Source organism: Haliotis asinina, chromosome 4, assembly GCF_037392515.1.
Source record: "Haliotis asinina isolate JCU_RB_2024 chromosome 4, JCU_Hal_asi_v2, whole genome shotgun sequence".
Classification (NCBI taxonomy): domain Eukaryota; kingdom Metazoa; phylum Mollusca; class Gastropoda; order Lepetellida; family Haliotidae; genus Haliotis; species Haliotis asinina.
In genome coordinates, this window is record NC_090283.1 from 43,906,438 (window position 1) to 43,933,694 (window position 27,257).

Here is a 27,257-nt window from a genome sequence, read left to right on the forward strand (position 1 = left end):
ACAGAGCAATTTAACAATGATATAAACTCATGGGCAAAAGAAACTTATCACTTTAAAATTTCCATTTACGCTTCTAAACAAAACTGAACTAGGTAAAACATACTGAGAAAACATTCGCTAAAACACATTTTTAAGCTGAGTAGCAAGCAAAAAACCCGAGATATTGTGATTTTCGTGAAAGCACGAAAAACAGTGAAAAAGGTTTTTTGAGTGTAACCAAAAGTTCTCGTGCACATTGGTTGCATAAATACAGCTGTTCGACAGTGCAATCATGCATTATCAAAAAGCATATCAAAGTTATGCCACGACTGTCATCGGAGCAACGCAATAGGGCCATCGGTATGGCCCATATGGGGGCGTCACAACGTCAGATTGCCAGAACATTCCACTGCAGCCAGGCAACAATCAGCAACCTCCTGAGACGTTTTCAGCAGACAGGTCAGACCACTGACCGTCCAAGATCAGGTAGACCAAGGGTTACGACGCCCGCCGAAGACCGCCATATCCGTACGATACACCTACGGAACAGATTCGTCACAGCGACGTCAACGGCGACCACAGCCTTGGGACACCGCATCAGCAGACGAACCGTACTAAGACGTCTCCGTGCTGCTGGTATCAGAGCTCGCCGTCCATTCCGTGGAATGCCCTTGACCCGCCAACATTGTCAACGTCGGCTGCAGTGGGCACGAACAGTACGTCGGTGGCAGCGACGTGACTGGCAGAGAGTTCTCTTCACTGATGAAAGTCGTTTCAACTTGTACAGAAATGATGGCCGAGCCCGTGTATACCGACGTAGAGGTGAGCGATTGGCGAGGAACTGCATTCAAGAGGTGCACCCATTTGGAGGAGGTGGTATCATGGTGTGGGGTGGGATTTGTGCTGATCAGAGGACACAGCTTGTCATCCTGCATGGAAATCTGACAGCCCAAAGGTATAGGGACGAAGTCTTGAGGCCAGTTGTTTTGCCCTTTGTGCGTCAACAGCCAAGAGGTGTTCTTTTGCAACAGGACAATGCACGTCCGCATACTGCCAGAATCGTTGAAGATTACCTCAACAACGCCAACATCAACGTTTTGCCCTGGCCAGCACGTTCCCCAGACATGAATCCCATTGAACACCTCTGGGATCATCTCGACAGACAGCTAAGACAACGACAGCAACCACCAGCAAATCGCCAACAATTGGAGCAAGTTCTCTTGGAACTGTGGCAGAGGATTCCTCCTGACGTCATCAGGCGTTTGACGACATCAATGCGGAGACGTGTACTAGCGTGCATTGATTCAAGGGGTGGACACACTAGGTACTGAGTGCTCAGACACTTCCAAGATTCAGTTTTCCACACACTCTGTGAATGCAATCCTCTGTGTAAACTTTCACGTCCACCCCATGTGTCATCTACCTCACTTCCTGCATGCATGAACATTGACAGGGCATCAACAAATACAGTTTTTGCTGTGTAAATGGCTTATCTTTCTTATATAAACATTCTTTCTGACATTTTTTTGTTTTTGTCGTTTTTAACACAAATAATGTCGGGTGATAAGTTTCTTTTGCCCATGAGTTTACCTCATAAGCACTGGTGATTTTCAGCGGATGAATCATCGGGACAAGCACTCTATTGGTGAGGAGAAGCACCGTCAGCCAGCCGCACATTCCGATCCAGATCTGAGCCCCGTACACGTACACCTCAGCAGGAATACCAAGCATCATGATGGACGACTCAAACGACACCATCAGCGACAAAGCGACGGGGAGAAACTTCATGGCGCGACCACCGACCAGAAACTCGGACGTTGTTCGCTGACGTCCACCAGACATAGCAAAGTAAATTCCTATCCCAAGTGAGATGACGATGGTGGCACCGAAGACCACGTAGTCGGCGATGTGGAAGCTGTGACTGCTGACCATTGTAATCACTTTCTGTTGCTGTCGTACCAAACGGACCTTTGCAAGGAAGAATCCTGTGATGCTTATGCTGGTTTCTGTCACTGAAGTGTACAAAATGACACCAGTAACTGAATGTATAATTATACATACGGTTTAACGCCCATTTTAACTGTCCGTGCACATTGTGTTTAAAGGACAAGATGGATCTGAAGTGTCCAAACGTTTCCTATTGTGTTTTTGAACGTGATAGGTGTTTTCTGAAATGTCCAAGATGTCCCCAGTGAGTGAGTGAGCGAGTAAATGAAAGAGTGTATTTGGTGTAACGGCCATCTGTTGATGCCCAGAGTCCAAAGTGACTAAAGAGAGTGATTTTATTTTGAGCGACTACCATTTGAACTGTTGGCGCAGACTGTGTTCAAGGAGGTGAAGGATGGTCTCTGAAGTGTCTATAATGAACCCAGAGAATGCGTGTTTGATCTGATCACCACTGAATTGTTGGTGCCCAGTGTGTTTAAGGAGGACATGGGAAGGAGGACATGGGGGTCTCTGACGAGTCCAAAATGACCCCGGTGAACGTGTGTATTTTGAACTGTCATTTAAACTGCTGGTGCCCATTTCTTTAAGGTGATGGATGATCTCTGAAGTGCCCCAATGACCCCAGTGACTGAGTGTGTTTGGTTTAACAGCCTTTGAACAGTATGAAAAATACCGTGTTTTATCGTTGTCTATTTAGTTTCATGAAAGCCCAACAGTTTTAAACATGTACCACTTACGTGAAATCCAAGAGCAAAGATCTCGACAGATCGAGACTCATAATCAGGACGGTAATATCTATTGGACCTTTGATCACAGTCATTTCATTACAATACAAACACAACTCTCATTTCAAAAGTATGGCTACAGTATATAATATCATAATGCTTATGAAAAATTGCAATAATAAAAAATCAGGTATAAACCCTAAGCATTAAAATGTATACACGAAACATCTTACTTCTTACTATTACAAGCTGAACACCACATCATCATCATATCAATATGTAACGGCGGTTGGGTAGCCTTGTGGTCGAAGCGTTCGCTCGTCTCGCCGAACACAGGTTCGATTCCCTGTATTGGTGCAAATAGTAAAGTCATTTTCTAGTGTTCCCCACCGTTATATTGCTGGAACATTGCCTAAAGCGACGTAAGTCATATTCGCTTACACATAAGATACATCGGTATGTTTGGCGGACAATAAAGTTACATTCCAAAACTTGCCAGTTCACTAATAAAAAGGTCACTTTGCAGGCCTAATACTATAACTGTTATACAAGGGAACATGACGCATATATATCGATAAAATGTGAAATAAACGGTTTTTGCAAATAAATGTTCATAAAACTCTGAATCGCGTGTGCACCAGGACAACAAAGCGACGATTATTTACAGACCGCCGCCACAGAACTGGAATATTGCTGAGTGCGGCATAAAACTAATTCACTCTTTGTCGAGCTTACTTCCTTAGAAGCAAAAACGTTTCTGTTGAAATGTTATATTTACACTCGATCACAGTTGTGAAGAGATACACATATCGACCAGACATCAGTTTCATAAAAACAATGCTTTCCTTGACCTTTGAAACTTGGCCTTGACCTTCGACTTTAGCCATGGAATCAGTTGCCAGATGTAAAAGTGTTATTTGGTAAGCCTGAAAGTATTTCCCTGGAGGACTTTACTTTGAAATATTTCATACTGAACGAGGCATTGTTCTCACCAATTACATGTAGATCGGTGTACTAGGTTAAAGTCACGAACATTGCATTTTATGCTTGAGTGATCCTTCTTGGGGTATATTTGTGTTAAATATTCCAATATATGACGGGGATTTGGAAATAATCGAGTTTGAACCAGACAATCCAGTGATCCTACCATGAGCATCGATGTACCATTTTGAGGAAGCTGTCACTGATTTTATTGTCAAATCGTCATTAGTACGTGTTCTTTTAAATACAGTCTCAGCAAAAAATCACCAAAGAATTGAAGAAGGAAGATCAACGCAACGTCCTTTAGAACTATATAAAAATGTCCTTGGGTGATATGTTTTTACAGTGCTTTCATCGAATACGGTGACCCCATTTCTCTACACTAGAACCCCTCTGAGCAGACCGACATTTATGAAAATGTAACAGATTTCACGTTTGTCATTCTTAATAGCCATCCCTCAAAAATTCATAACCATTTGTCATATGCTATTTCAACTGCCGGTGCTCAAAGCTATATATCGCTGGCTTTTACTCAAAGGCAATGCAATAATTATCTTTCATAAAATTCGGGACGATCTGGTCTCGAAGGTCACCTAAATAGAAGGTCAAGAAACATCACCTAAACTTTGACCACCGAGTCCCAAAAAGAGGGCAAATGTGTTCTTGAGCCATGGTACACATGGTACTCACGTTTTGGTGTAGACACCGAGGAGGTCAGAAATGAAGGGTTTGAAGGTATCTCAAGTTATCTCCGATAGGTGCGTCGACGCGAAGATTTCATTTAACACTGACCGGAATCGAAAATGTTAATATCACTCCCACCGACATACAAAACAACAACAACAACAACTGTCCCACATCTCTGTATAAACATGCCTTGACAATACAAGGAAACCCACCTACCACAGTCGTCTCCAAGTAAGCAGAATGTGAGACACCTGCGTGACTTTCAATATCATTATGCATGCTTCGATCATTATGCATGTGAAGACTGCCTTTCAACCAAAACGATGCCGATGCACAGGTCTGTACGTGCTGAAGCATTTCTGCATAATTGTCAGTGCTGGATAATGTTTTCAAAGTCAGTCTGAGGATGCAAACTAATTAGGGCCTTCAAATAAACATTAACCGTCTTTTTCTTACGAATATTTCAGTGTTGTGAACATATTTGAAATAATTGTGCAAAGAATAAAGTATACTGATCAGAAATAATACGCAAGTTTCGATAAATGAAATCTCATAACTCATAAAATGTCTTGTAAAAAAACTTGATAAAAACATAGTTGCGTTTCTTTTGGTGTTCAGTATATTTCTGGAAAATGCTCATGTCCATGCGCCATGTGGATCACGTGGCATGTGGATCATGCGCCGCGTGGACCATATGGCATGTGGATCCATTAGAGGCATTCGTCATCATTGCATCATTTGCACTTGTTATACATCATCAAGAACTCGTAAAACTAAACTCATTCACTCAAACATAGAAAACATCCTGCTATTTAGGCCAATAAATAATACCATACAATAAGAGAATACAAGAAAAACACATCATTACATACATTTCAGATTTGATAACATATTAATTGTTTTGTTGACACATATGCACTCGTAATCACACCTTCAACCATATGGAAGCAAGCATATGCGCTCATTAAGCCACGCACGCAATCATGCATTCGCACACACCGTACAACCACGCACTCACACACACAATCACACAGTCACAGGCTTACGCTGTGAGAAGACACGCATACATACACAATCACAATAACACATTCCAGTCTCTCTGGGTCAATCGGAGGTGACGTTGGGCCCACAGCAGACGTTGACGTTGATGAAACGGCGTCAATATTGGCCCACGATATGGACGTCGAAATGGAGATTGGCAGCCCGCAACTGATTTCGAATGGTCTGTGGGGAAAAGTCGACCTCTAAACATCTCAGCCCTGGTTCGTGTAGCCGGCAGAAATCAGTCACGAAGGTGACGAAGGACGATTTGACGGTCTTCTGCTCGTGACGTCACACGTGGACGACCCGACCTTGGGCGATCAGAAGTGGTGCTGATTTGTTTTAGACGACCTCGCAAGTCATACACAGTACGATGGCTGCATCCCATTGCTCTTGCGACGTCAATAACTGATCTTCAGGCTCGCAACATGCCAACGGCACGTTCACGTTGCACATTTGACAATCGTGGCATTTCAAGTACCGTTAGAACTGTGGTATAAAAGTTTGTGGGTTTTTTTTTCAAATCTTGAGGCCAATGCAAACACGTGCAAATGAAGAAAACTTCGATGTGAAGATCACGTGATCGACTTCACGTGCAAGACGTGATTTTGTACTGACGTCATTTGCACGACGAATGGATGGGTTTGAGTGGGTTTTGCTAACGTTTTTCTAGAGTAGGTATAGGGATCCCATTTCGGATACAAAGACGTATCATCAGAGAAAAAATATTTATTATTTTTAAAAATTACATTTTGTGAAGGTTCTTTTTTGACTCAGTACACACACAAAACCAAAAACATAAAAAGTTGACCTGAGAACAATAGAAACGTCATGTTCCAGATCCACAAAACGTTGATGGTACAATGCCATAACGTCACCATACCCTGATTTACAGAGTAGTCGTGTTTGCCAGTATGCGAATGGTTTGAGTTAATCTGTTTATCTGTTTGAGTTCAAATGTTTATCCGTTAATGTGTGGGTTTGTTTGGTCTTACAGCTTGTTCCGTTTGACCTGATCAAGTGAATATTAATGCATTGCGTGACCGTGTCATAACTGGTCGGGTCTATTATTATGACGGGGTTCCCCTTTTGTCAGCTGATTGTCAAGAATAGACTCACAATGACCGAACAGACGTGACAACGTCGCCGTAAAACATTCTCTGCTCCCCTCTTTAATGACCTGCCGTTTGTGCCAATTGAGATACCGGGTCATGAATATGTGGTGAAGCAAAGGACAAGCTAGACAAGCTGTAAGCGCCCCGCATTCTGCTGGATGTCTAACCTAGTTTGCCACGTACTCTACTTTGGGCATAGTTTGCCATGCACACGCGCACACACGCACACGCGCACACGTGCATACATATAGACGAAATAAAAAAATAAGAACAGATATATTTTACAATATATACTTTATTTCTGTACATGAAATACATCCACTGGGATGTACTACTGGTATAAATACAAAAGTGACAAATAACAAACATCACGAAAGCTAGTTATGACAGCGCCGCTAAAGCTAAGTAACTCCCATGATCTTGTCGTCTTTTGACCAACATCATTTTCGCAAAATCCTTACAGACGTGCGTAAAGTCAATACCGTAGCTAACAAAAATAATCTTGCTTCAAAATTTTATCATGGTAGACGTGTAGATAAATGGATACATGTTCCTGATTTTGTTCATGTGAAAAATTGACTTGCAGCTGCATAAGTTTGGGGCGAGTGTCACATTTACGCGAACAGCGAGTATTAACATTGGGGATCGTTAACATAGGGGATCGTTGACATGGGGGATCGCTAACACTAGGGATCGTTAACATTGGAGGATCGTTGACTCTTTGACCTACGATATAGTCGGGATGGTGGGTAAAAGCGTTCACGTCACAGGCCGAGTTTGATTTCCCAAATGAATACAATGTGTGAAGCCCTGGTGTTGTAAGAATAATGCTAAAGGCGGCGTAAAACAATATTCACTCAAGGATATACCCGAAATCGATAATGAGCCCAGCATTTACCAGATGTGTATTTTGATTACTTGAATGGTTTTCGTGTTTTCATTTAACGTAACCTCTAAAATGTCTACCAAGTCTGAAATCCCCAGATCCACATTACGTCATTTTGCCTGGCAACAAGTTACTGATTAATTTCTTAAAATCTATTTGATTGATTAGAGAGCATCCAACATGCCGAACAATTTAGTTTCAAATCCTGCTCAGGTCATTATATAACCTGACCATTTGACAAGACAATTCACAACCGTACTTTCCTCAAAGAACCATCCGTTTTAAGGTATCTGTACAACTGTCAAGGTTTGTGTTCATCCTTCACGTCGTTGATGTGAGAAGGGAGATGGGAAACAGGTTTTTCCTTTCCTACATCAGTGAGCAGTGGTAGCTCTGTCTCAGCTGTCTTTCCGGGTTCGATTTCTATCTCGGTGTTATACACACTGTCTTTTCTTTCGGATTTCTGGAACAATACAGGCTTACATTGGGTTACCACATACAATGCGGAAAAAGAGTTTAATGAAAGTATTCGTCAAAGCCAAGTTCAGTGGATGATGGAGTTACACTGAGGCAACGCGCAACTCTGTAGACACAGACAATGGAAGCAATGTACTCTGACGATGATGCCGTTGATTCATTCATTCGGGTAACATCCAGAGACCATAAAACCGACAGATGGTCGCTAGTGATTGTTCACTGCACCTTTTGTCTTGATCAACGCGTCCTTATTCTTTCTGGGACAATGGGTAACCTAAAACCTCAGCAGGTCATACTGAAGACCAGGGTTCGATTCCCAACATGAGTTGAATATTCCAGACTGGGATATTGCTAAAGGGTTACAAAGCTGTACTCACGCACTCAATCAGTCACTGTTAATCTTCTAGCTGACCTTAAAATTCACGTGTAAATTTAGCCTTAGATGCTCTCCAGATCTTATTAGGGCACACGGCCACTTTAGGTCACCATATTTCATTCCGGGTAGATTATAGAAAATATCAACCGTCAAGTGATTTTCTAATTATGAACATGAACATCCTCTAACCTTCTAAGGCTTTCGAGGTAAAGCTTGAAGCTTAAACAGCTTCGAGATGGATACCGGGTGCCAGAGAAATCCATTTCATATACACTGTCATTATGTTATTATTACATTTCATTTTTGTTGTTGTATCGATGTAATCCCTTCCATCAACCAACTCTATCACAGCCTTCATCGTAAATACTTTGTTTGGCTTGTTCCCACTATATAACATGGGTTCATAAATAATCAAGTCAGGGCCAGACATAAACACATGATCTGATCTGAGATAGGTGATACATGTGATCCTCTTATTGACCTCTCACGACGATGCTGAATAAACAAGGATCTCACTGATATCATATGATATGAGGGTATTTCCTGCACATCGATGAAATACGTCACTGAACCGGCAATGTATTACTTAATCAGTAGTCATTACCTCATCACTTGTACTCTTCTTCCCGCACCTGAGAATATTTCTGACCACCTCAGATAAAAATATGACATAACGAGGATCCAGGTTGCCATCTTTGTTGAATCCTGTAAACGTAGAAAAGAATAAATAAAACAATAATAATATTTTTAAAATTAAGAAATGTACGAGTAAAAACCATATTTGAATTACTCCCAATGTTCATATTCATTCGAAAATGTCACCTGAGAATATCCTCCTTAAGATATGCATTTGCATGCACATGTATGCAACAGATAAATAATGTAAAATACATTGCCACAACGTACATTACAAAGATAAACAATGTAAAATACATTGCCACAACGTACATTACAAAGATAAATAATGTACAATATATTGCCACAACGTACATTACAAAGATAAACAATGTAAAATACATTGCCACAACGTACATTACAAAGATAAACAATGTAAAATATATTGCCACAACGTACATTACAAAGATAACTAATGTAAAATATATTGCCACAACGTACATTACAAAGATAAATAATGTAAAATACATTGCCACAACGTGCATTACAAAGATAAATAATGTAAAATATATTGCCACAACGTACAATACAAAGATAAACAATGTAAAATACATTGCCACAACGTACATTACAAAGATAAATAATGTAAAATATATTGCCACAACGTACATTACAAAGATAAATAATGTAAAATATATTGCCACAACGTACATTACAAAGATAAACAATGTAAAATATATTGCCACAACGTACATTACAAAGATAAATAATGTAAAATATATTGTCACAACGTACATTACAAAGATAAATAATGTAAAATACATTGCCACAACGTACATTACAAAGATAAATAATGTAAAATATATTGCCACAACGTACATTACAAAGATAAATAATGTAAAATACATTGCCACAACGTACATTACAAAGATAAATAATGTAAAATATATTGCCACAACGTACATTACAAAGATAAACAATGTAAAATACATTGCCACAACGTACATTACAAAGATACGACAACGTAAAATACAGTGTTAACAGTGTATATGGACTAGTGTAAATGAATGTGACACATGTGTGAGTACATGTACACGCAAGTGGTGTTATTCGCAAAAACATTCATACATATATATGATATTACAAATGACACATATACATATTGTGCATTTGCATTGTGCATGTTATGTGCTAATAAATTAAATATGAACTCTGAATTGATTATCGCTATAGTGACATCGGGGATTTGAATAATGGTTCTCCTTTTTTCGACCGCGGGCGTAATATGTTTCTCAGAAATCGATAATCCGTAGTCCGACTATTAGGTGTGCAAAGGAGGATGTCGGATTAACGAGACTGTACATTGCCACAACGTTCACTACGAAAGTGCTACAACGTTAAGTACAACTTTGCCGCAACATATCTTACGATAGTAGTTCAGTGTGAAATACATTGTCACAACATACACTATTCTAGCTATTACAAAGCAAAATACATTGCCACAACATACACCATACTAGCTATTACAAAGCAAAATACATTGACACAACATACACTATTCTAGCTATTACAAAGCAAAATACATTGCCACAATGAATACTGACACGTTTTTTTAAAAACATGTTGTTTACTGGTTATGAGAGGGACATGGGTTGGTGTACCCCGATGTTTATTTACATCGAGGGTGCATCAAGCGATGAGCCCGGTTGGATCAGTGAACAACGCATTTATCTTACCGAACACCTCAATGTTAATTTTGAACTGTTTGATCGTACACTTCAGGCAACCTGTATGAGTCAAACGATTCGAATCTTGCATTTTCCTAATTTCCAAACAGGTGTTGTATTTTTAAAGTCACTGCAGCATAATTGCTCTTCATAGTACTAACAGGGACTACATTTGAACGTTTTGTACAAAAATATTTATTGGAATGCCAAGCAAATCTTTTCGCAGCTGGCGTTCGATTTTGCAGACGACGCAAGAAACACAGATTCAGAGTTATTTCCCTTCAATCGATTTGCATTCGCAAAACATCGGTAATTTCCGTACATCATACCTGATTCAATGTTATGCGAGATAAAGAAGTACTACCACGAAGTACCAAATGAATTCGGCATTCGCGGCGGGATACATTGAAAAGCACAAAGTGGAGTGCTTAGCCAATCAGAAAACGACATTTATGTATGAGGTAAGACAAAGTAAACTATATTGCCACAAAGTGCACAACAAAGTACACGAAGGTACTACAACCTAAAATACATTGCCACACCATACACTGCGAAGGTACGTACTAGAACGTCAAATACACTGCCACAACGTACAGTACGAAAGTATTACAGAGCAAAGTAAATTACCACAACGTGCACTGCTAAGGTACTACAACGTAAATACATTGCCACAATGACAGTACGAAGGTTTTACAATGCAAGATACATTGCCACAATGGCACTACGAAAGTGTTACAAGGTAAAATACATTGCCACAATGGCACTACGAAAGTGTTGCATCGTAAAATACATTGCCACACCATACACTGTAAAGGTACGTACTAGAACGTAAAATACAATGCCACAACGTACAGTACGAAAGTATTACAGAGCAAAGTAAACTGTCACAACGTGCACTGCTTAGGTACTACAACGTAAATATATTGCCACAATGACACTACGAAAGTTTTACAAAGCAAGATATATTGCCACAATTTCACTACGAAAGTTTTACAAAGCAAGATACATTGCCACTATGACACCACGGAGGTGTTGCAATGTAAAATATATTGCCACAATGACACTACGGAAGTGCTGCAATGTAAAATGTATTGCCACAATGGCACTACGAAAGTGTTGCAATGTAAAATATATTGCCACAATGCCACTACGGAAGTGTTGCAATGTAAAATATACTGCCACAATGACATTACTAAGTACCCTAATGGACAATATTAACGTCTACATATACCAATACCAAACATACTTAAGCAAGATTCCGGTCCGGGCTAGATAAACCATACATGGTTCTATAAAATGGTATTCCCTACCTGTTGCCCAGCTTGCAAAGAAACCAACGATAAGTACAATGCCAATTCCTACAGCACCGAGCCATGTGTATGACAGGGTGTATATGACATTGAACCCCGTTCTGAAACAAGAAGACTGAATCTGTAAGGTGATTCTCATTTTATGTCGCAATTCATTTATACATCTTATATTTATATAAAATATATACATGATAACGAACATTTACAGAAATTTAAAATATCTACAAATGATAGCGGTACTGTTTAGGAAATGTCAAAGTCTGCAAGTCGTTCAGTTTTTTTTACGTCGTCTTTACCGACATCAAGGCGAGGGAAACCAAACATTGGTTCCACACACAGTACCCATGTGGGGAATCGAACTCGAGTCTCAGGTGTGACAAGCGAACGCTTTGACCACTAGGCTACTACCACTTTCAGAACACTGTATGTTTGGCCAGACGGTTACATGCTCGTGCTTACGATTCCCGGTTTTGTCACACCAAAATACTTTAAAAGTCCAAATTAGTCAACGGGTGCCCACCATACAAACCCTTAAGACCTGTGTCAAGTAACTGTTTTGGGCTCTATATTCCGATACGAAAAGGACAATTTGGAAAAAAACCCAACTACGTTGGAATATTAAAATAGGACAAGAATGTTAGTTGTCGTTTGATACAAAACTATAATAGCGTTGCTAAGTTAGCTAATATTGCTGCAATGCATCAGCATGATTTTCTTAGCCTCTGTCCTATTGTATTATCTTCTGTTGTCTCGTATGCGTGCTCTCTTTGTAATGTGGTTTGAGTGTGTGTGTGTGTGTGAGAGAGAGAGAGAGTGAGAGAGAGAGAGAGAGAGAGAGAGAGAGAGAGAGAGTGGGGGACAGTGTGTGTGTATTGTGTTCTTGCGTGGGTGTGTTTGTTGCTTTTCATTTTTAATTTTTCATTTGTTGTTCCTTTTAAGTTTTATGATTTTTTCCTTGTTTTATGTTGTTTTATTTGTGTGTATTTGTGTTCATTCTAGTAGAAGTCACATGAGGAATATGATCATCATGACATGTTCCTTTCTCCGGGCCCTTTGCACTTATAGATATTTAACCCAGTTACAATCTACACAGTTCGGCTTGAATTTTAAGGTTTGAGTTATACCCAACAAAAACATGACTATTTCCAGCATATGGTCAAGTTTATAAAATACTTGCATCGGTTCGGCAGCAGTTGCGACTGTTGTTACGTCATACAGTTCTGCTGTTGACGTCATGAGTCCTGTTGTATTCATGATCAGTGACGTCATATTATGAACAGAACATTGGTCAGTAGGGGCCGGCGTGAGGAAAGGAGTGGGTCTTGTAGCTCCAGAGAACGTAGAGCCAGCACACAACCACATCATGATGAGAGTGCTTACCACAGTGGAAATGACTGCTCCCTGAGGAAGATGAACGTTTGATAACATCAGTACGTCATGGGTTTTCATACACTTCACACCGAGGAGTCGGGTTCGATTGCCCACATCAGTGCAATGTGAAAATCCGACACCAGGTGTCCCCGGCAGTGAATGGGTACCTCGTAAAGTGGGAAAGCCACACGTGCGCCTAGGAGGCAGCAAGACTTGTATAATCCCCAGGGAGTTGAGATTGAAAATATGATATGCAGTTGTGATGGGCATCCAACGAAGACGGGAAAACAAAGCGCCTTTGAGCAGTTAAGTTGGATTTTGGCGCTATACAAACATACAAATGTTAATATGTATGTATGTCGCAGGAATAAAAGCGATGTAACCTTATACACACTCGCTCACTTAAAGACTGTCTTTTTTGCTATAATTATTGTTAAACGGCAAGGGTATATTCTTATTCACTAACACATTTTGACCATTTTGACTTTTGTTGTATAATGTGAGTGAGTGTGTTCAGTTTTAGGCCGCATTCATAAATATTCCAGCTATATGGTCGCTGTCTATAAATAATCGAGTCTGGACCAGACAATCAAGTGACCTCGATAGATACAGAATTGATCGTAATATCTCTACTGATTAATCCTGATTGCGCTGCTTCAAGTATATTCGTTTTTGATCCGGTTTAACACATGTCATTAATCGTTATGGGATAGACCTGATAAAAGTATAAAAAAAACCGAAACGTTTGTTTGTTGTTGACGGGTGTTTAATTCTGAAATTGTCCGGCCCTACAGAATTACTTACTTTAGCGTTAGCCCATGGACAGAGAGATGCGAGGATAAATAGGCCACACAGAGGACCGTTGAAGGCGGATAACACTGTCGAAGTAATCTGAAGATGCATGCATTTGATAAAATAACTTTTTTGTTAAAGGACATCACATTTGGATAAAACTGTTGTAGTCATCTCATCAAACACGCACCTGATACGATAACGCTTCTGTTAATAGATAAAACTGTCGTAGTATTCTGAAAAGGCATGCATTTGATAAGAGAATCCCTCTGTTAACTGATAAAACTGTCGCAGTATTCTTAAATTAGTTTGCATTTAATACGAGAACCCTTCTGTTAAAACTCACGTAGAAATCTAAAAGAGCGAGCATTTGATAAGGAAATCCCTGAGTGTGTTAAAAGATAACATTGCCGCAGTAATCATGCATGCATCTGAAAAGAGGCGGTGACCACGTTCATTCTCCAAGCACTGAAAACCAACCAACCAACCAACCAATCAATCAATCAATCAATCAATCAATCAACAGATCGATCATGTTATTAATGACCTGCGTGAGTGTTCCTCCGATGAGAGAAATAAGAATAGCTACCGCACAGGACAGGGCTCCGAACACGACCACTGAAACATACAGGGGTCGCCGGTATAGTTTTACGCCGTTTTCCTGCATCCTGGATATCTCCAGGGCAAACTTTCCGAGAAGTCTCCGCTATACCCTGGAAGTGTCTATTACATCCCTTTGCAGGCTCCGCATTCTCACAAAATCCAATCAGCTAAGCCGCCAGTATTAACAAAGATAGCAAAGGTCGCAGCTGGGAAGGTTTGTTTGCAGCACGACTCAGATTTGGGGTAAATCATACGGAGACAAACTGATAGGTCCAAAATTTAATAAAAACATACGCAAGAATTCCCTCTACCTCTTTCAGAGTACCTCTGTATGGTTTGTGTTACCAAGTTTAATCGGTTAGATAATGAAAGAGCGAAAGTGAGCTGTGAATGGTTCACTCAACTTCTATCGTCGACACCTGATAGGATAAATAGCCAGCCAAGGGAGGTAATAAATTTATCGGACTGAGCCGTAGATGAACCCTGGGTATGGTGGAGATTCATCAGAACGTATACTCTGGAGATATGTTTTTTCTGGGGACTCCAGAAAAGGGCTTGACACACTGTATCATGTGGGCAATCGAGCAAGACCCACGATCTTACCGCTACAATTATTGTAAATCCTTAAGATCGCGATCTTAGACTTAAGCTCGCCAAGCCTCGCTAAATACAATGTTTATTCCCAATGCAGCAGGATGTCAACCATCCAAAAAAACATACGTGATCATCCATAATTATCAAATAGGCAAGAGCTATATTAGTATATCACATCGTATTTATATTAGGAGTGCTCGCTTAAATACCGGACACAGCAGTGCGTATCGTCCCTCAATTTGAGTGTCACAGTTAAGTTCCGAACACGTATCGCAATACGGGTACCTGAATCGCAATACATTGCAATATGCTTTACATCCCTACTTTATATGACGCATCTTTACAGAACATTCACCTGACACTTTAGCTATCACCGTTGCTGTGAGGTCGGAAACATTTGGGAGACGTGGTTTGAGAATGTCCTCCCATGTCATCGCTGACAGACTGGACAGTCCAGATGAAATCGTGCTGTTGAAGAAATATGCATGATTTTTTCTTGAATAGTAAAGCTAGTGAAGATAGTACATGCAGTTAGTTACATATTTCGTAGCGATATCGCTCCAACATGTATTCTCTTTGTAAAATATAGATTGCCTGGTTTCAAGAGTTGCCAATTTCAGCAACATTAGATGAGCAGACATTAATAGAAACTAAACAATATTTGGCTGGTCATGGTCTTTGTAATATTTCTCAAATTGTAAAGACGTTTTTGTAATTTATTTTCAAAACACCATTACTGGCAAGACGATAAGCATACATTGCCTACGTTATTGCACGGAATAAAGCTGCCAGAAAGAGTCCAGATATTGCATGCATTATAGATCTAGTGAGTGAGTGAGTTTAGTTTTACGCCGCACTCAGCAATATTCCAGCTATATGGCGGCGGTTATGTAATAAGCGGCAAGAAAGACCCCCGGTATTGCATGTGCTACAGGCGCACTGGCGCAAGAGACTGTACCGACATTGTTTCCTGCGATGAATGAACACATGACTCACAAGGACGTTACCTGAGAGATGCACTGAATAAAGCGGCTAGAAAGAGTCCAGGCATGCCAGGCAACCCCCGGAAAATGTCCATTACCATAAATGGTATGATCTAAAAGGAATATAACAAAATATTATGCAAAATTTGCAAAATTAAATTCTGTTGCCCCAGTTCTCAAAGAACGACATGATTGTATGCTTTCAAAACGTGTCCGAAAACAGGCGTGACTCAGACAAAACATCCAACATTCACGGAAAGGTTTCCTGTCATTATAAACAATATTATTACAATCTCCACCCTGGAGATATCCAGGGTATACGTTCCCAGGAATCTCCACTATACCCTGAATGCATCTATGGCTCGGTCAGATAATTTGATTACCTCCCTTTGCTGGTTCCGCATTCTCACAGTAGCCAATCAGCTAAGCCCTTGTTACAGCTGAGCTTGCCAGTGTCAACACAGATAGCGGTGGCAGCTGCCGAGGTTTGTTGACGAGTGCGAAACCTTAACGAATTCGTATGCAAGAACACCTCCTACCTCTTTCAGAGTACCTCTGCGGGATTTGTGTTGCCAAGTTTAATCGTTCAGATAATTTAAGTGAGTTGTGATTGGCACGATCAACTTACAGGGGTAGACACCCGATTGGACAAAACTCCAACGAAGGGAGGTCATAAATTCATCAGGCCGATTCGTAGATACATTCAGTGTATAGTGGAGATATATTGGAACGTATAACTCGGATATATCGAGGATGTACTTTTTCAGGCCCTCAGGTGTATTTTTAATCTCCAATACAATAAATAGTAACATTTTAGTGTTTACATACCAGTTTTAAATGTTATATTTGTGCTAGTCTGGTCCTTTCACTATCCTTTGACGACTGGTTTTGATAGCCCTAAAATGTTTTACTGATTTTGTCACGACATGACTTAAATAAAGCCGATGCAACTGTAGTTACACAATCATTAATTCTATTTCTTCGATCGCGTTAGTGTAAGCGGAAGTAAAGCAAATTCATTCCTTGATCTACCCATGAAGATCCGGTGTAGAATCGGTCTTCAGCAGCTTATCCTTGCCATAAAAGGAGACTTGTCGTAAGAGGCGGTTTTCGTTATCGGGGTCAGGTTCGCTGACTCGGTTGACACATGTCATCAGTTTCCAGTAGCGCAGATGGATGCTCATGTTGTAGATCCTTTGATTGTCTGGTCCAGACTCGATTATTTGCAGACCGCCGCCATATAGCTGTAATATTGCTGAGTGCGGCGCTCACTTACGCATTCGTTGAAGCACGATCCTTTGAAAACTGATTAAGGACAATATCTAATAATGTAATGAGAACGTTTTTTAAAAAAATAAGGGGCAGTGCGGTAGTCTAATTGTTGAAACGTTCGCTCGTCACGCCGAACACTCGAGTTCGATTCCCCACATGAGTACAATGTGTGAAGTCCATTTCTTTTATTCCCCCGATATTGGTGGAATGTTGTCAAAGCGGCGTAAAACCAAACTCGCACACTCAACAAAAATATGCATATAATTGACTAATTGAACCTAAACAAGCGTAAGTCGTTGCCGGAATTATAGCCAAGGACACTCCTTTCCCTTGTACAATATCCACATTTGTGATCCTGTAGATCCTTACTGCTTGAGGAGCCAGCGGAGTGAACGTGTTTGTGACAAGCAGGCGGGGCAAGTAATCTGGACGAATACATTTGGTTGCTATAGGTAGACTGGCGATTAAGCACGCGCAATACATGCTGACCGTGGCGTGAAATCAATACCGCTACTGTTTAACACGTGTCTCGTACAGCGTTTTAGTTCAGCAAACACCATCACAACACGATTCGCACGAGGAAGTAAAACATTCAATATTTAGACGACAACCTGTTTCCCTCTTGTTTCAAATGGAATGTTCTGGAGGGCGTTCCCAATATGTAAATTAGGGTCACTATTCCAGGTCGTGGCTCGTCTGATACTTGTCAAACAATATTGATTCAGTAAACGTAACATAGTGAGTGAGTGAGTTTAGTTTTACGCTGCACACAGCAATATTCCAGCTATATGGCGGCGGTCTGGAAATAATCGAGTCTGGACCAGACAACCCAGTGACCCGTTAGTCGCCTCTTACGACAAGCACAGTCACCTTTTATGGCAAGCGTGGGTTGCTGAAGACCTATTCTACCTTCATGGGTCTAAACGTAACAGACCTGATTCGGGTTATATATCTTGTCTGACTCCAGAGGGTCACAGCGGAGGTTCACGTAGTAAGCATAGGCCACGATGCCCTCTATAATCGCAAGGGTGATGGTTATCCAGAACGCAGGACTCACTATCAGCATTACTCTGAAGAACAGAACCAGGATATATGTTTGATATACTATTGAAAATATATACGTGGAAAAGGTATATCCCGAAAGGCTGGTGAATATAATGTTTATTTAAAGTATATTTACAATCTCACACTGATAGGACATTACTCTGTCGAATGAAACCAGGGTATATATTTGATATGTACCATAGACATATGTTATATTGTTATCACGCGATTCAGTTTTGAGGTGTAATATGCATATTCCGAAAAGCTTGCTAAATACCAAGTTTATTTAAAATATATTACCTTTAAGATCTGCAAATAGATAACATTTATATACGTCTCTGTCGAATAGAACCAGGATATATGTTTGATGCACATCATTAATTAATACACGCTATCACGCGATTTGGTTTTGAGGTGGAAAACGTATATCCTGCAATGCTCGCTTAATACAATGTTCATTCATTAAATAGGGCGTTTGTATTCTCAGACGGAGGAGGAACACACTACAAAAAACGATGCCTGAAATTACCCATCACGTGGAATTTAAAGGAACTTTATTATATGGGTATGGTAACTATATGCAGGACTAAACGGATAACAGAAAGTCTCACTTCTTGGCGGCAGCGAGTGTTGGCGTTGAACAGACTCTCTGAATAGTTGACTGGTTGAAGATCAGGCCGGACGATCGAGCGAATGTTCCAAGGAACAGCCCCCAGAAAGTGTGACGAATAGTCGGGTCGGGGTCAAAACTGAATCAGGAATCATGCCGGCATTACTTCTTTGGTGTTTCCATAAAAAATGTCTGAAAATTTCTTTTTTGAAAGCTAAGAAAAGTCAGATGTACTTTACAGATGTCCCTCTTAAAGATAAAAATCTTATGTACATGTATTTTAATGTATTTTGTAAAAGAATCGGGCTTCACATTTTTTACCCATGTCGTCTTCGGCGTGACGAGCGAACACTTTCACCACTAGACTACGCCAAAAGCTGGGGTGAAGATATGTAACGTCTGAGAGTGAGTATGATTTTATTACCCACGTGGTCAACGTATGGGTTCGTGTCGTGTCGGGTTCACCTGTGTCGTAACGACTTGACCTGAGATTCTAACGATTTGATTGGATAACCGATGACCTCTCAGTTCACTCTCCTACCCAGAGTTCAGCATAGCATAGTACCCTGCCACAGGCCAGAAAGATCTTACTGTTCATCCCCTACAGCTCATATCCCCTACAGCTCATATTCCCTACAGCTCATATTCCCTACAGCTCATATCCCCTACTGCTCATATCCCCTACAGTTTATAACAACAAAGTCCATGGTCTAGGGCACTGCTAATCTCTTGCCGGTTACAAGTTCTCTACAACAGACCAGCCCAATCACGGTTTGATTTAATGACGATTTTCTTTCAGAGAACTTTGCTGAACATTTTGAGAATTTTCGAACAAATAATCTCATCAAGTAATTGCATTAAAATATATCATCAAATCTTACTTGAAGAAATTCAGGCGTCCACCCCTAGCCGCAGATGTCCAGACTGAGGTAACTCCACCCGCGTCTAATGTGCCCTGAGATAAGACAATTAATCAAATATGATGATATGAATCATTATTCATAATTCAGTCTTTAATAAATTTACATTGTTTTTCACTTGCGCGTCCTTGCATGTACACGTTATGATATGGGACTCTATATACGACATTGTGTAACAAACGTTAGTGATTGACCACTTTTATTTTATTCGTTTTAAACGATGAAATAAACACTGCTTGGCGTTTCATCTGACTGTAATTGCTTGGTTCGTTGGTTTGTTGTCTAACACCGCAATATTCCAGCTGTATGGCGTCTGTAAATAATCGAGGCACCAGCAATCCAGTGATCAACAGCATGAACGTCAATCGACAAGCCTAATCACTCGATCCCCTTTTTAGTCACTTTTTACGACAAATATGGGCTGTAGAAACCACTTTTAACCCGGGACCACGTAGCTTGAATATTGTTGAGCGTGGCATTAAGCAGCAAACGAAAACAACCGTAAACAAAACAAAACAGACAAACAAAAAACAAAACAAAAAAAAACAAAAAAAAAGACATCCGGACATTTCTCCAGGATAACATGCGGGCGTGTCCTACCTTGATGATGACTGCCATCATCCCTGCAAACATCACAGCTGCCTGGAAGACATCAGTCCAGATGACAGCTTTCAGTCCACCCTACGAACAATGCACCCGCTCAAATTATAACAGGGCATGTTAAATCATAAACGTCGCTTGTGACATTCAGTAAAATCTGTCCCTTTGGGACTGGCCTTGGATCGACTCATTTGTCCGCATTGTGAACCAAAACATTTTCATTTCGACCAGGTCGTGCTCAGAGTATGACATGTTTGAGTATTATCTACATTTAACTCGTTGCGATTTTTTATGAATCAATAAATGCCATTCCTCACCATGGCGGTGTACAAGATAGCTGCAGATGCTACCAAGACGATGGATCCAGCCTGGGGAAACCCCGTAACTAAAAATAGAACAACATAACATAAATGGTTTAATGGAAAAAATCAAATCCTGAACAAGATGTTTAATTGTTCTACAAACAGGAAAGAAAGACAGTCCTAAGAATCTTGTCATGAATAATTTTGATATTTGTCAAGAAAATTGAAATACATGTATTTGTTTGTTGGCTTTAATTGTATAAACCGTATGTACTCGGTTTTATCATCATCGTCTCTACAGTGTGAATGGATATCAGTTTTGTCTGGACGAGTACGTGATGTCTGGAGCGAACACAAAAGCTCGACATTAAGACGAACCTAGATTCCACAAACCACGGATTACCTACAACGGCTAAAGTAGTCGTGCTCTATCTACAGTTAGTGAATGACTTTAGTTTTACGCCGCTTGTAGCAATATTCCAGCAATACATGGCGGAAATGGGCTTCACACGTTGTACCAATGTCGGGAATCAACCCTGGGTCTTCGGCGAACCGTGAAGGTCCCGGGGTAGAGTAGGTCTTCAGCAACCCATGCTTGCCATAAAGGGTGACTATGCTTGTCGTAAGAGGCGATTAACGGGATCGGGTGGTCAGACTCGCTGACTTGGTTGACACATATCGGTTTCCAGTTCTGCAGGTCGATGCTCATGCTGTTGACCAGTGGATTGTCTGGTCCAGATTCACTCACACATTTGCGTGGCGAGCGAACGTTTTAACCACTAGGCCACCACAGGCTATCTACAGACTTCATACATGTCTCGACAATGAGGTGTTCACTATTTGGTTCGAATCCCGATGGATACAAGGTGTGAATCCATTGTTTCTTCGGAAGTGATATCGCTGGAATATTGCTAAGATCGGCGTCAAACCATACTCACTACCATGCGGACACTATAAATAATATTAAAGAGCAAAAGCAAAGTAAACAAACAAATTACAAGAATAAAATAAAATATCATAAAATATAATGCATCAAAACAAAAATAAACATGAAATAAATAAATAAATAAATAAATAAATAAATAAATAAATAAATAAATAAATAAATAAATAAATAAATTCAATTCACAGGATATCATAAAAATGTGTTAATGGTATCACTATTGATTACTGATGATACCAGGTGCTCACATACCCGCTTCCAATGCTATGGCTGGTCCAAATAACACAATGCCCATGTAGAAGACCTTCAATGAAAAATACTTTTAACTTGAAATATTTATGTAGGAGGGCCTTTCCTATTCTCGCGGTACTTACGGATATCGGCTGAAAACATACTAGTAATACGAACAGTTCTCATCGTATGAATGCTTGTTGTTTTTAAATAAAGGGCCTTGTCCTCTAACACCTGCACCTGTCAGCTGTTAAGCCCGGTAATAAATAATGCCAACCGCCATTGACTAAATGAGTCCTCTCCTATTCTCGCGGTATAACGAGGAAGCAACGTTATGACGTGGATGGATGTGAAATCCTGTCGGAAAGGTCGGGGAAAAGTTATGATATATCCAAGTAGGTGAAATTTCACCAATATTCGAAATACTGCAAGATTTTTATCATTCGCAGATTTGGGCCACATCATATAAGTATAACGCATTGGCGATCTCGGCAGAAAACGTGTTTGCCGCGAGAATAGGAAACCTACAAGAACAGGAATCCCACGAGAATAGGAAAAACGGAAATATAGGGAAGAAAACTTTTTAAAAATATTGAAGGATGCTGGACACAGATTGAATTACGATATTCTACGTGTTTCCTACGGATTGTTCATCTTTACGACCGGATATATTCTGGTACCTACGCATCCGCACTTACGTATGTGAGGACACCAAGAGCCGTTCCCACTTGACGTACAGCACGGGATTTGAACCTTCCATCAAGATACTAAAACATAAATTAACACTGACTTAAGTCTTTGGTTGTATTACTTTGGCTATATAATATATAATATTAAACCGTTTGGATGTCTCCTTATAATACTATATACTCTTTGACAATTAAGAATGGTTGACATTGATATATCAAAGTAAAATAAATACTAAAGTAAAAAATAATAATAATAATAAAAAAGTTTCAGTGGATTTCTTACGCATTACCTGCTAGAATGGAACCCGGGATTTGAGAATGGAACATCATTAAACGTTGGGCTACCCTGCTGAGTCATTAACATAAATTAAAATATAAAAACATACAAATATGGCATTCCCTTGAACAATCACATATGTTAAAGATCAGAGTTGATTTCCAATGCATGACGTTGGAGACGATGAATGTGTTTTTTTGTTTTGTTTTTTGGGGGTTTTTTTGATCCAGGAACAGCATCACTGATATCGATGTTAGTTTGCTACATTTTTTTATTGTGCACATGTCAGGCACATAAAGAAACTGTGCATACAGAAATTTAAAATGTAAATTTATCAAACCTGCGTAGGCATATAAGAATTTAACCTCAGAGGTGAATGGCATGTATCTAACATGCATGTACGTGCCACGTTCCGTGACGTCAGTGGTTTCATCCGTGAGACGTGCAATACGTTGTTGCACGTGCATTCCGGGAAAGACAAACAGAGCAAATTAATTTGCACACAACCCCTGCCCTTGCGATCGTTCAAAAAATTAAACGGCTATTGAAACATATGGCATGCCAAGTTTGCACAACATAATGGGGCCACTGAAATGGTCCTTAGGGAAACGTCTCAACGACAAGTGGCTGCACATTGCCACTCCACTGCCACCGGAACACCATTTCTGCACTGGTGAGACGCTAACAGAACACAAATGACCTCATCGCTCGGCCACGTTCTGGACGTCCACGTGTAACAACTACAAGACAGGGCAGATGGATAGGGGTGACCCATCTTCCACAGGGTTCAGACTGCTGTGATGACTGCCCGGACCATCCCATGACTTATTCACCCCAACACTGTTCGACAACGTTTACATCATCACGGGGTCAGACTACGACGTCTCGCCCAACGACCTGTCCTCACACAACGTCATCGACAAGCTCGCCGAAATTGGTGCCTAAATCATGTCCTCAGACCCCTGGTTTGGTGGAGAGATGTTGTTTTTACAGATTAGTCCAGCTTTAACATTTTTTCCGCAGTGATGATCAGGTCTGTGTCTTGGAGAGGAGTCGCCTTGGTGGTGATTCCGTGATGATTTGGGGTGGAATAGCAGCACGCCAAAGACCTCCTTTGGTGATTGTTTAGGGCAACGTATCTGGTGTGGATTACAGGAATCAGATTCTTCGACCTGTGGCAATTCCTCTTCTGCAGCGTCATGGCCCTAGGTTAACATTCCAACAGGACATAGGGTTGTTATGGATTTCTTGCAACACCACAACGTTGACTTACTGCCTTGGCATGCATATTCACCGGATCTCGCCCCGATAGAGCATGTTTGGGACAAGATGAATCGACGTCTTCCTCATCCGGCAGATAACGTCCTTGACCTTGAAACGGAACTTGAGAGAATCTGGCGTGACATCCCACAAGCCTTTCTAACACGTCTGATAGGCTCTATGCGTCGTCGATGCACTGCCGTTCTCAATGCCGATGGTTGACAATGCCGATGGTTGAGCTTGTGACATGGTCGTTTGACCCCTGTCCCGCTTGTGGACTCGTGACGTCAATGTGATTAACTTTTCTTCAGTTGAAATTCTCCTGACTTGTTATGGTCTCATGATCCCTCCATTAAAGTTTATATCTACCTTTGACGTTGGTGTCGTACTTATCAGCTGGGATCGTATGCACAGTATCTTTATATGGCTAGTGTAATTCAATGCTGAATTCAGCAATATTTCAATTATGTTGCAGTGGTCTGTGAATGAGTGAGTGAGTTAAAATTTAAACTCATTTAAAGTCACATCGGCAATAGTTTAGCCGTATAGTGCCTAAAAACAAACTGTAAATTCACCATGAATACGTGACAATTATAAAGAAAACCCTGTCAACGAAGGACAGTAAAACCACCGAGAATATCACAGTATTTTAGAAGTAAAACAAATGTCTATCTCTAAAACAGGATTTCAAATTCTGACAAGACAATATGAAAATAGGCTATAGATCGCCAACACCTGACGGTATATCACCATACCTGGGACCATGGGGACTTACATTTGTGTCCTGCATGGGCTATGGGGGGTCTGTGAATAATGGAGTCACAATCCAGTGAACAACAGCATGAGCAACGATCTACGCACCTGCGATACGGTGGCATGTGCCAACCAAGTTATCGAGCCTGACCTAATCCACGCAGATTAAGGAAAGTATGGGTTGCCGAAGATCAGTTCTAGCCCGGATTTTCACGGGTGATCTAAGCGCTGCCTGCCTTGGGATCATATGGAATAACGTATATTTCTGAACCTACCTCGTAAGCGCTGGTGATTTTCAGAGGATGAATCAGTGGTATCATCAACACCCTGCAGATCATAAACGACGACAGGAAACCAAACAGCGATATCCAGACTTGAGCCCCGTACACATATACTTCAGCCGGGGTGCCCAACATCATGATTGACGACTCAAACGACACCACCAGCGACAAGGCCACGGGGAGAAACTTCATGGCACGGCCACCGACCAGAAACTCGGACGTTGTTCGCTGACGTCCACCAGACAGAGCAAAGTAGAGCCCTATCCCCAGTGAGATGAGGATGGTGGCACCGAAGACCACATAGTCGGCGACGTGGAAGCTGTGTTGACGGTCTGCCATTTTTGTTGTTGTTGTTGTTGTTTTGGCTTTCACGTTTGTGTCGTAAATCAAATAAATCTACACACTCCTTTGCTTTAAATGGTTATTTTTGTTAGTAATAACCTTGATTAACGGTAAAAATGTTTCAAAATGTTATGAAACAGTAGAACAAGTAAACAAATGGACTTCTGAATGAATTGTCCCCTAGGATACGTAGAAACGCCTTGAGGTTTCCACGAACGCCTTGATACAGACAACACTTGGGGTTCACAAAGAAGTAGTTGGGAGCCTATCGGCATTCAAAATATTCGTCGTTCAAGGAACCAGTGGATAGCGTACATTTCGGCATAAACGTCAATGATCTACGTTGCGCTAAGCCGTCGAAGATGTCATTGTCAGTCAAAAGGTAAAGATGTTGTTTGAATCACCATGCTGGAAAAAAGAAAATCAAATATCAGCATTGCATTTATACGTACTTGAATACCGTGCGTTTCAATTCAGTGAAGTGTCCAGTACAAACAAAACAAATAGTGAGTCAGTGAGTTTAGTTTTACGCCGCACTCAGCAATATTACAGCTATATGACGGCGGTCTGTAAATAATCGAGTCTGGACCAGACAATCCAGTGATCAACAACACGAGCATCGATCTGCGCAATTGGAAACCGATGACATGTGTCAACCAAGTCAGCGAGCCTGACCACCCGATCCCGTCAGAACAAATAAAAACAAAACAAAAAATAACCAGGAAGACAGATTCATGGTATACTGGTATAGATTAACACTTCAAGCAAGATTTTCATTCTGGAATGGCGGTTTGAAAGTCGACTATTTTTTCGTACAGATTAAATATGGTATGCAGCAGGCAGGATTCGGGTGCTGCTGGCACAGTCTAACTGGTTAGGCGTGTCATCAGCTCAGGGTCCTTGTCCTAAGTACACACATGTCCAGACAGCGAATGGGACTTCCCCCAGGAAACGCTGCCCTGAGAATGTATAGACTCCCTAACACTGCAACCTTCTACATTACCCAAAGTGTCAATAAGGCTGTGCGGCCTGTGGAGAACCGAGGCATTCTACATTAAACTAACAGCATCGAGAACAACGGGGAGCCTGATGACAGAGTACATGTGATGCAAACAAGATATTTCAAAGGCGAGGTCCGCATATTTAGCATGCTTTTTCTGAATCTTGTTGTCAGAAAGTACAGAGAAAACTCAAAGACATAAATACATTATTATCATAATAATTACTCTTTTGTAAGAAAATATAGACAATTCACTTATGACATTTATGAAGTGCACCCCTGCCAAGGAGAACGTGTGACGGTACAGCACATCCTAAACTTGGCATCAGTTTTAGGTTAGTATCTGAAGCTGAATCAACCTGTTACAGGCATCCTCACATACACAAAAACGTCTCTTTTTTCAGCCGAAGACGTTCCAATTTGGTTGAGGAAGATGACCACGTTCCATCGTTGGCATTGACTAGACTCAACCAGTGACACAGTGACACTAGGCGTATCAAGTTCTTCTTAAACACGTCCACCGA

At 40.8% G+C, this 27,257-nt stretch overlaps 1 protein-coding gene across 1 annotated transcript in view; it reads right to left on the reverse strand.

Annotated features, from left to right (window-relative positions):
* The window catches only part of LOC137280963 (uncharacterized), a 50,892-nt gene extending 25,162 nt beyond the window's left edge, over positions 1-25,730 (reverse strand). Inside the window, exons 1-19 of the mRNA XM_067812138.1 lie at positions 25,386-25,730; positions 22,830-22,898; positions 22,153-22,204; positions 20,973-21,040; positions 20,656-20,736; positions 20,017-20,090; positions 19,137-19,274; positions 18,416-18,551; positions 16,234-16,322; positions 15,582-15,694; positions 14,577-14,647; positions 14,042-14,128; positions 13,044-13,267; positions 11,867-11,967; positions 8,819-8,919; positions 7,687-7,824; positions 2,279-2,336; positions 1,650-1,991; positions 104-117 (exon numbers count right to left, since the gene is read on the reverse strand). Coding sequence (XP_067668239.1) covers positions 104-117; positions 1,650-1,991; positions 2,279-2,336; positions 7,687-7,824; positions 8,819-8,919; positions 11,867-11,967; positions 13,044-13,267; positions 14,042-14,128; positions 14,577-14,647; positions 15,582-15,694; positions 16,234-16,322; positions 18,416-18,551; positions 19,137-19,274; positions 20,017-20,090; positions 20,656-20,736; positions 20,973-21,040; positions 22,153-22,204; positions 22,830-22,898; positions 25,386-25,730 — 2,301 coding nt within the window. The remainder of the gene's footprint in view (positions 1-103; positions 118-1,649; positions 1,992-2,278; positions 2,337-7,686; positions 7,825-8,818; positions 8,920-11,866; positions 11,968-13,043; positions 13,268-14,041; positions 14,129-14,576; positions 14,648-15,581; positions 15,695-16,233; positions 16,323-18,415; positions 18,552-19,136; positions 19,275-20,016; positions 20,091-20,655; positions 20,737-20,972; positions 21,041-22,152; positions 22,205-22,829; positions 22,899-25,385) is intronic.
* Positions 25,731-27,257: the final 1,527 nt, after the last annotated feature.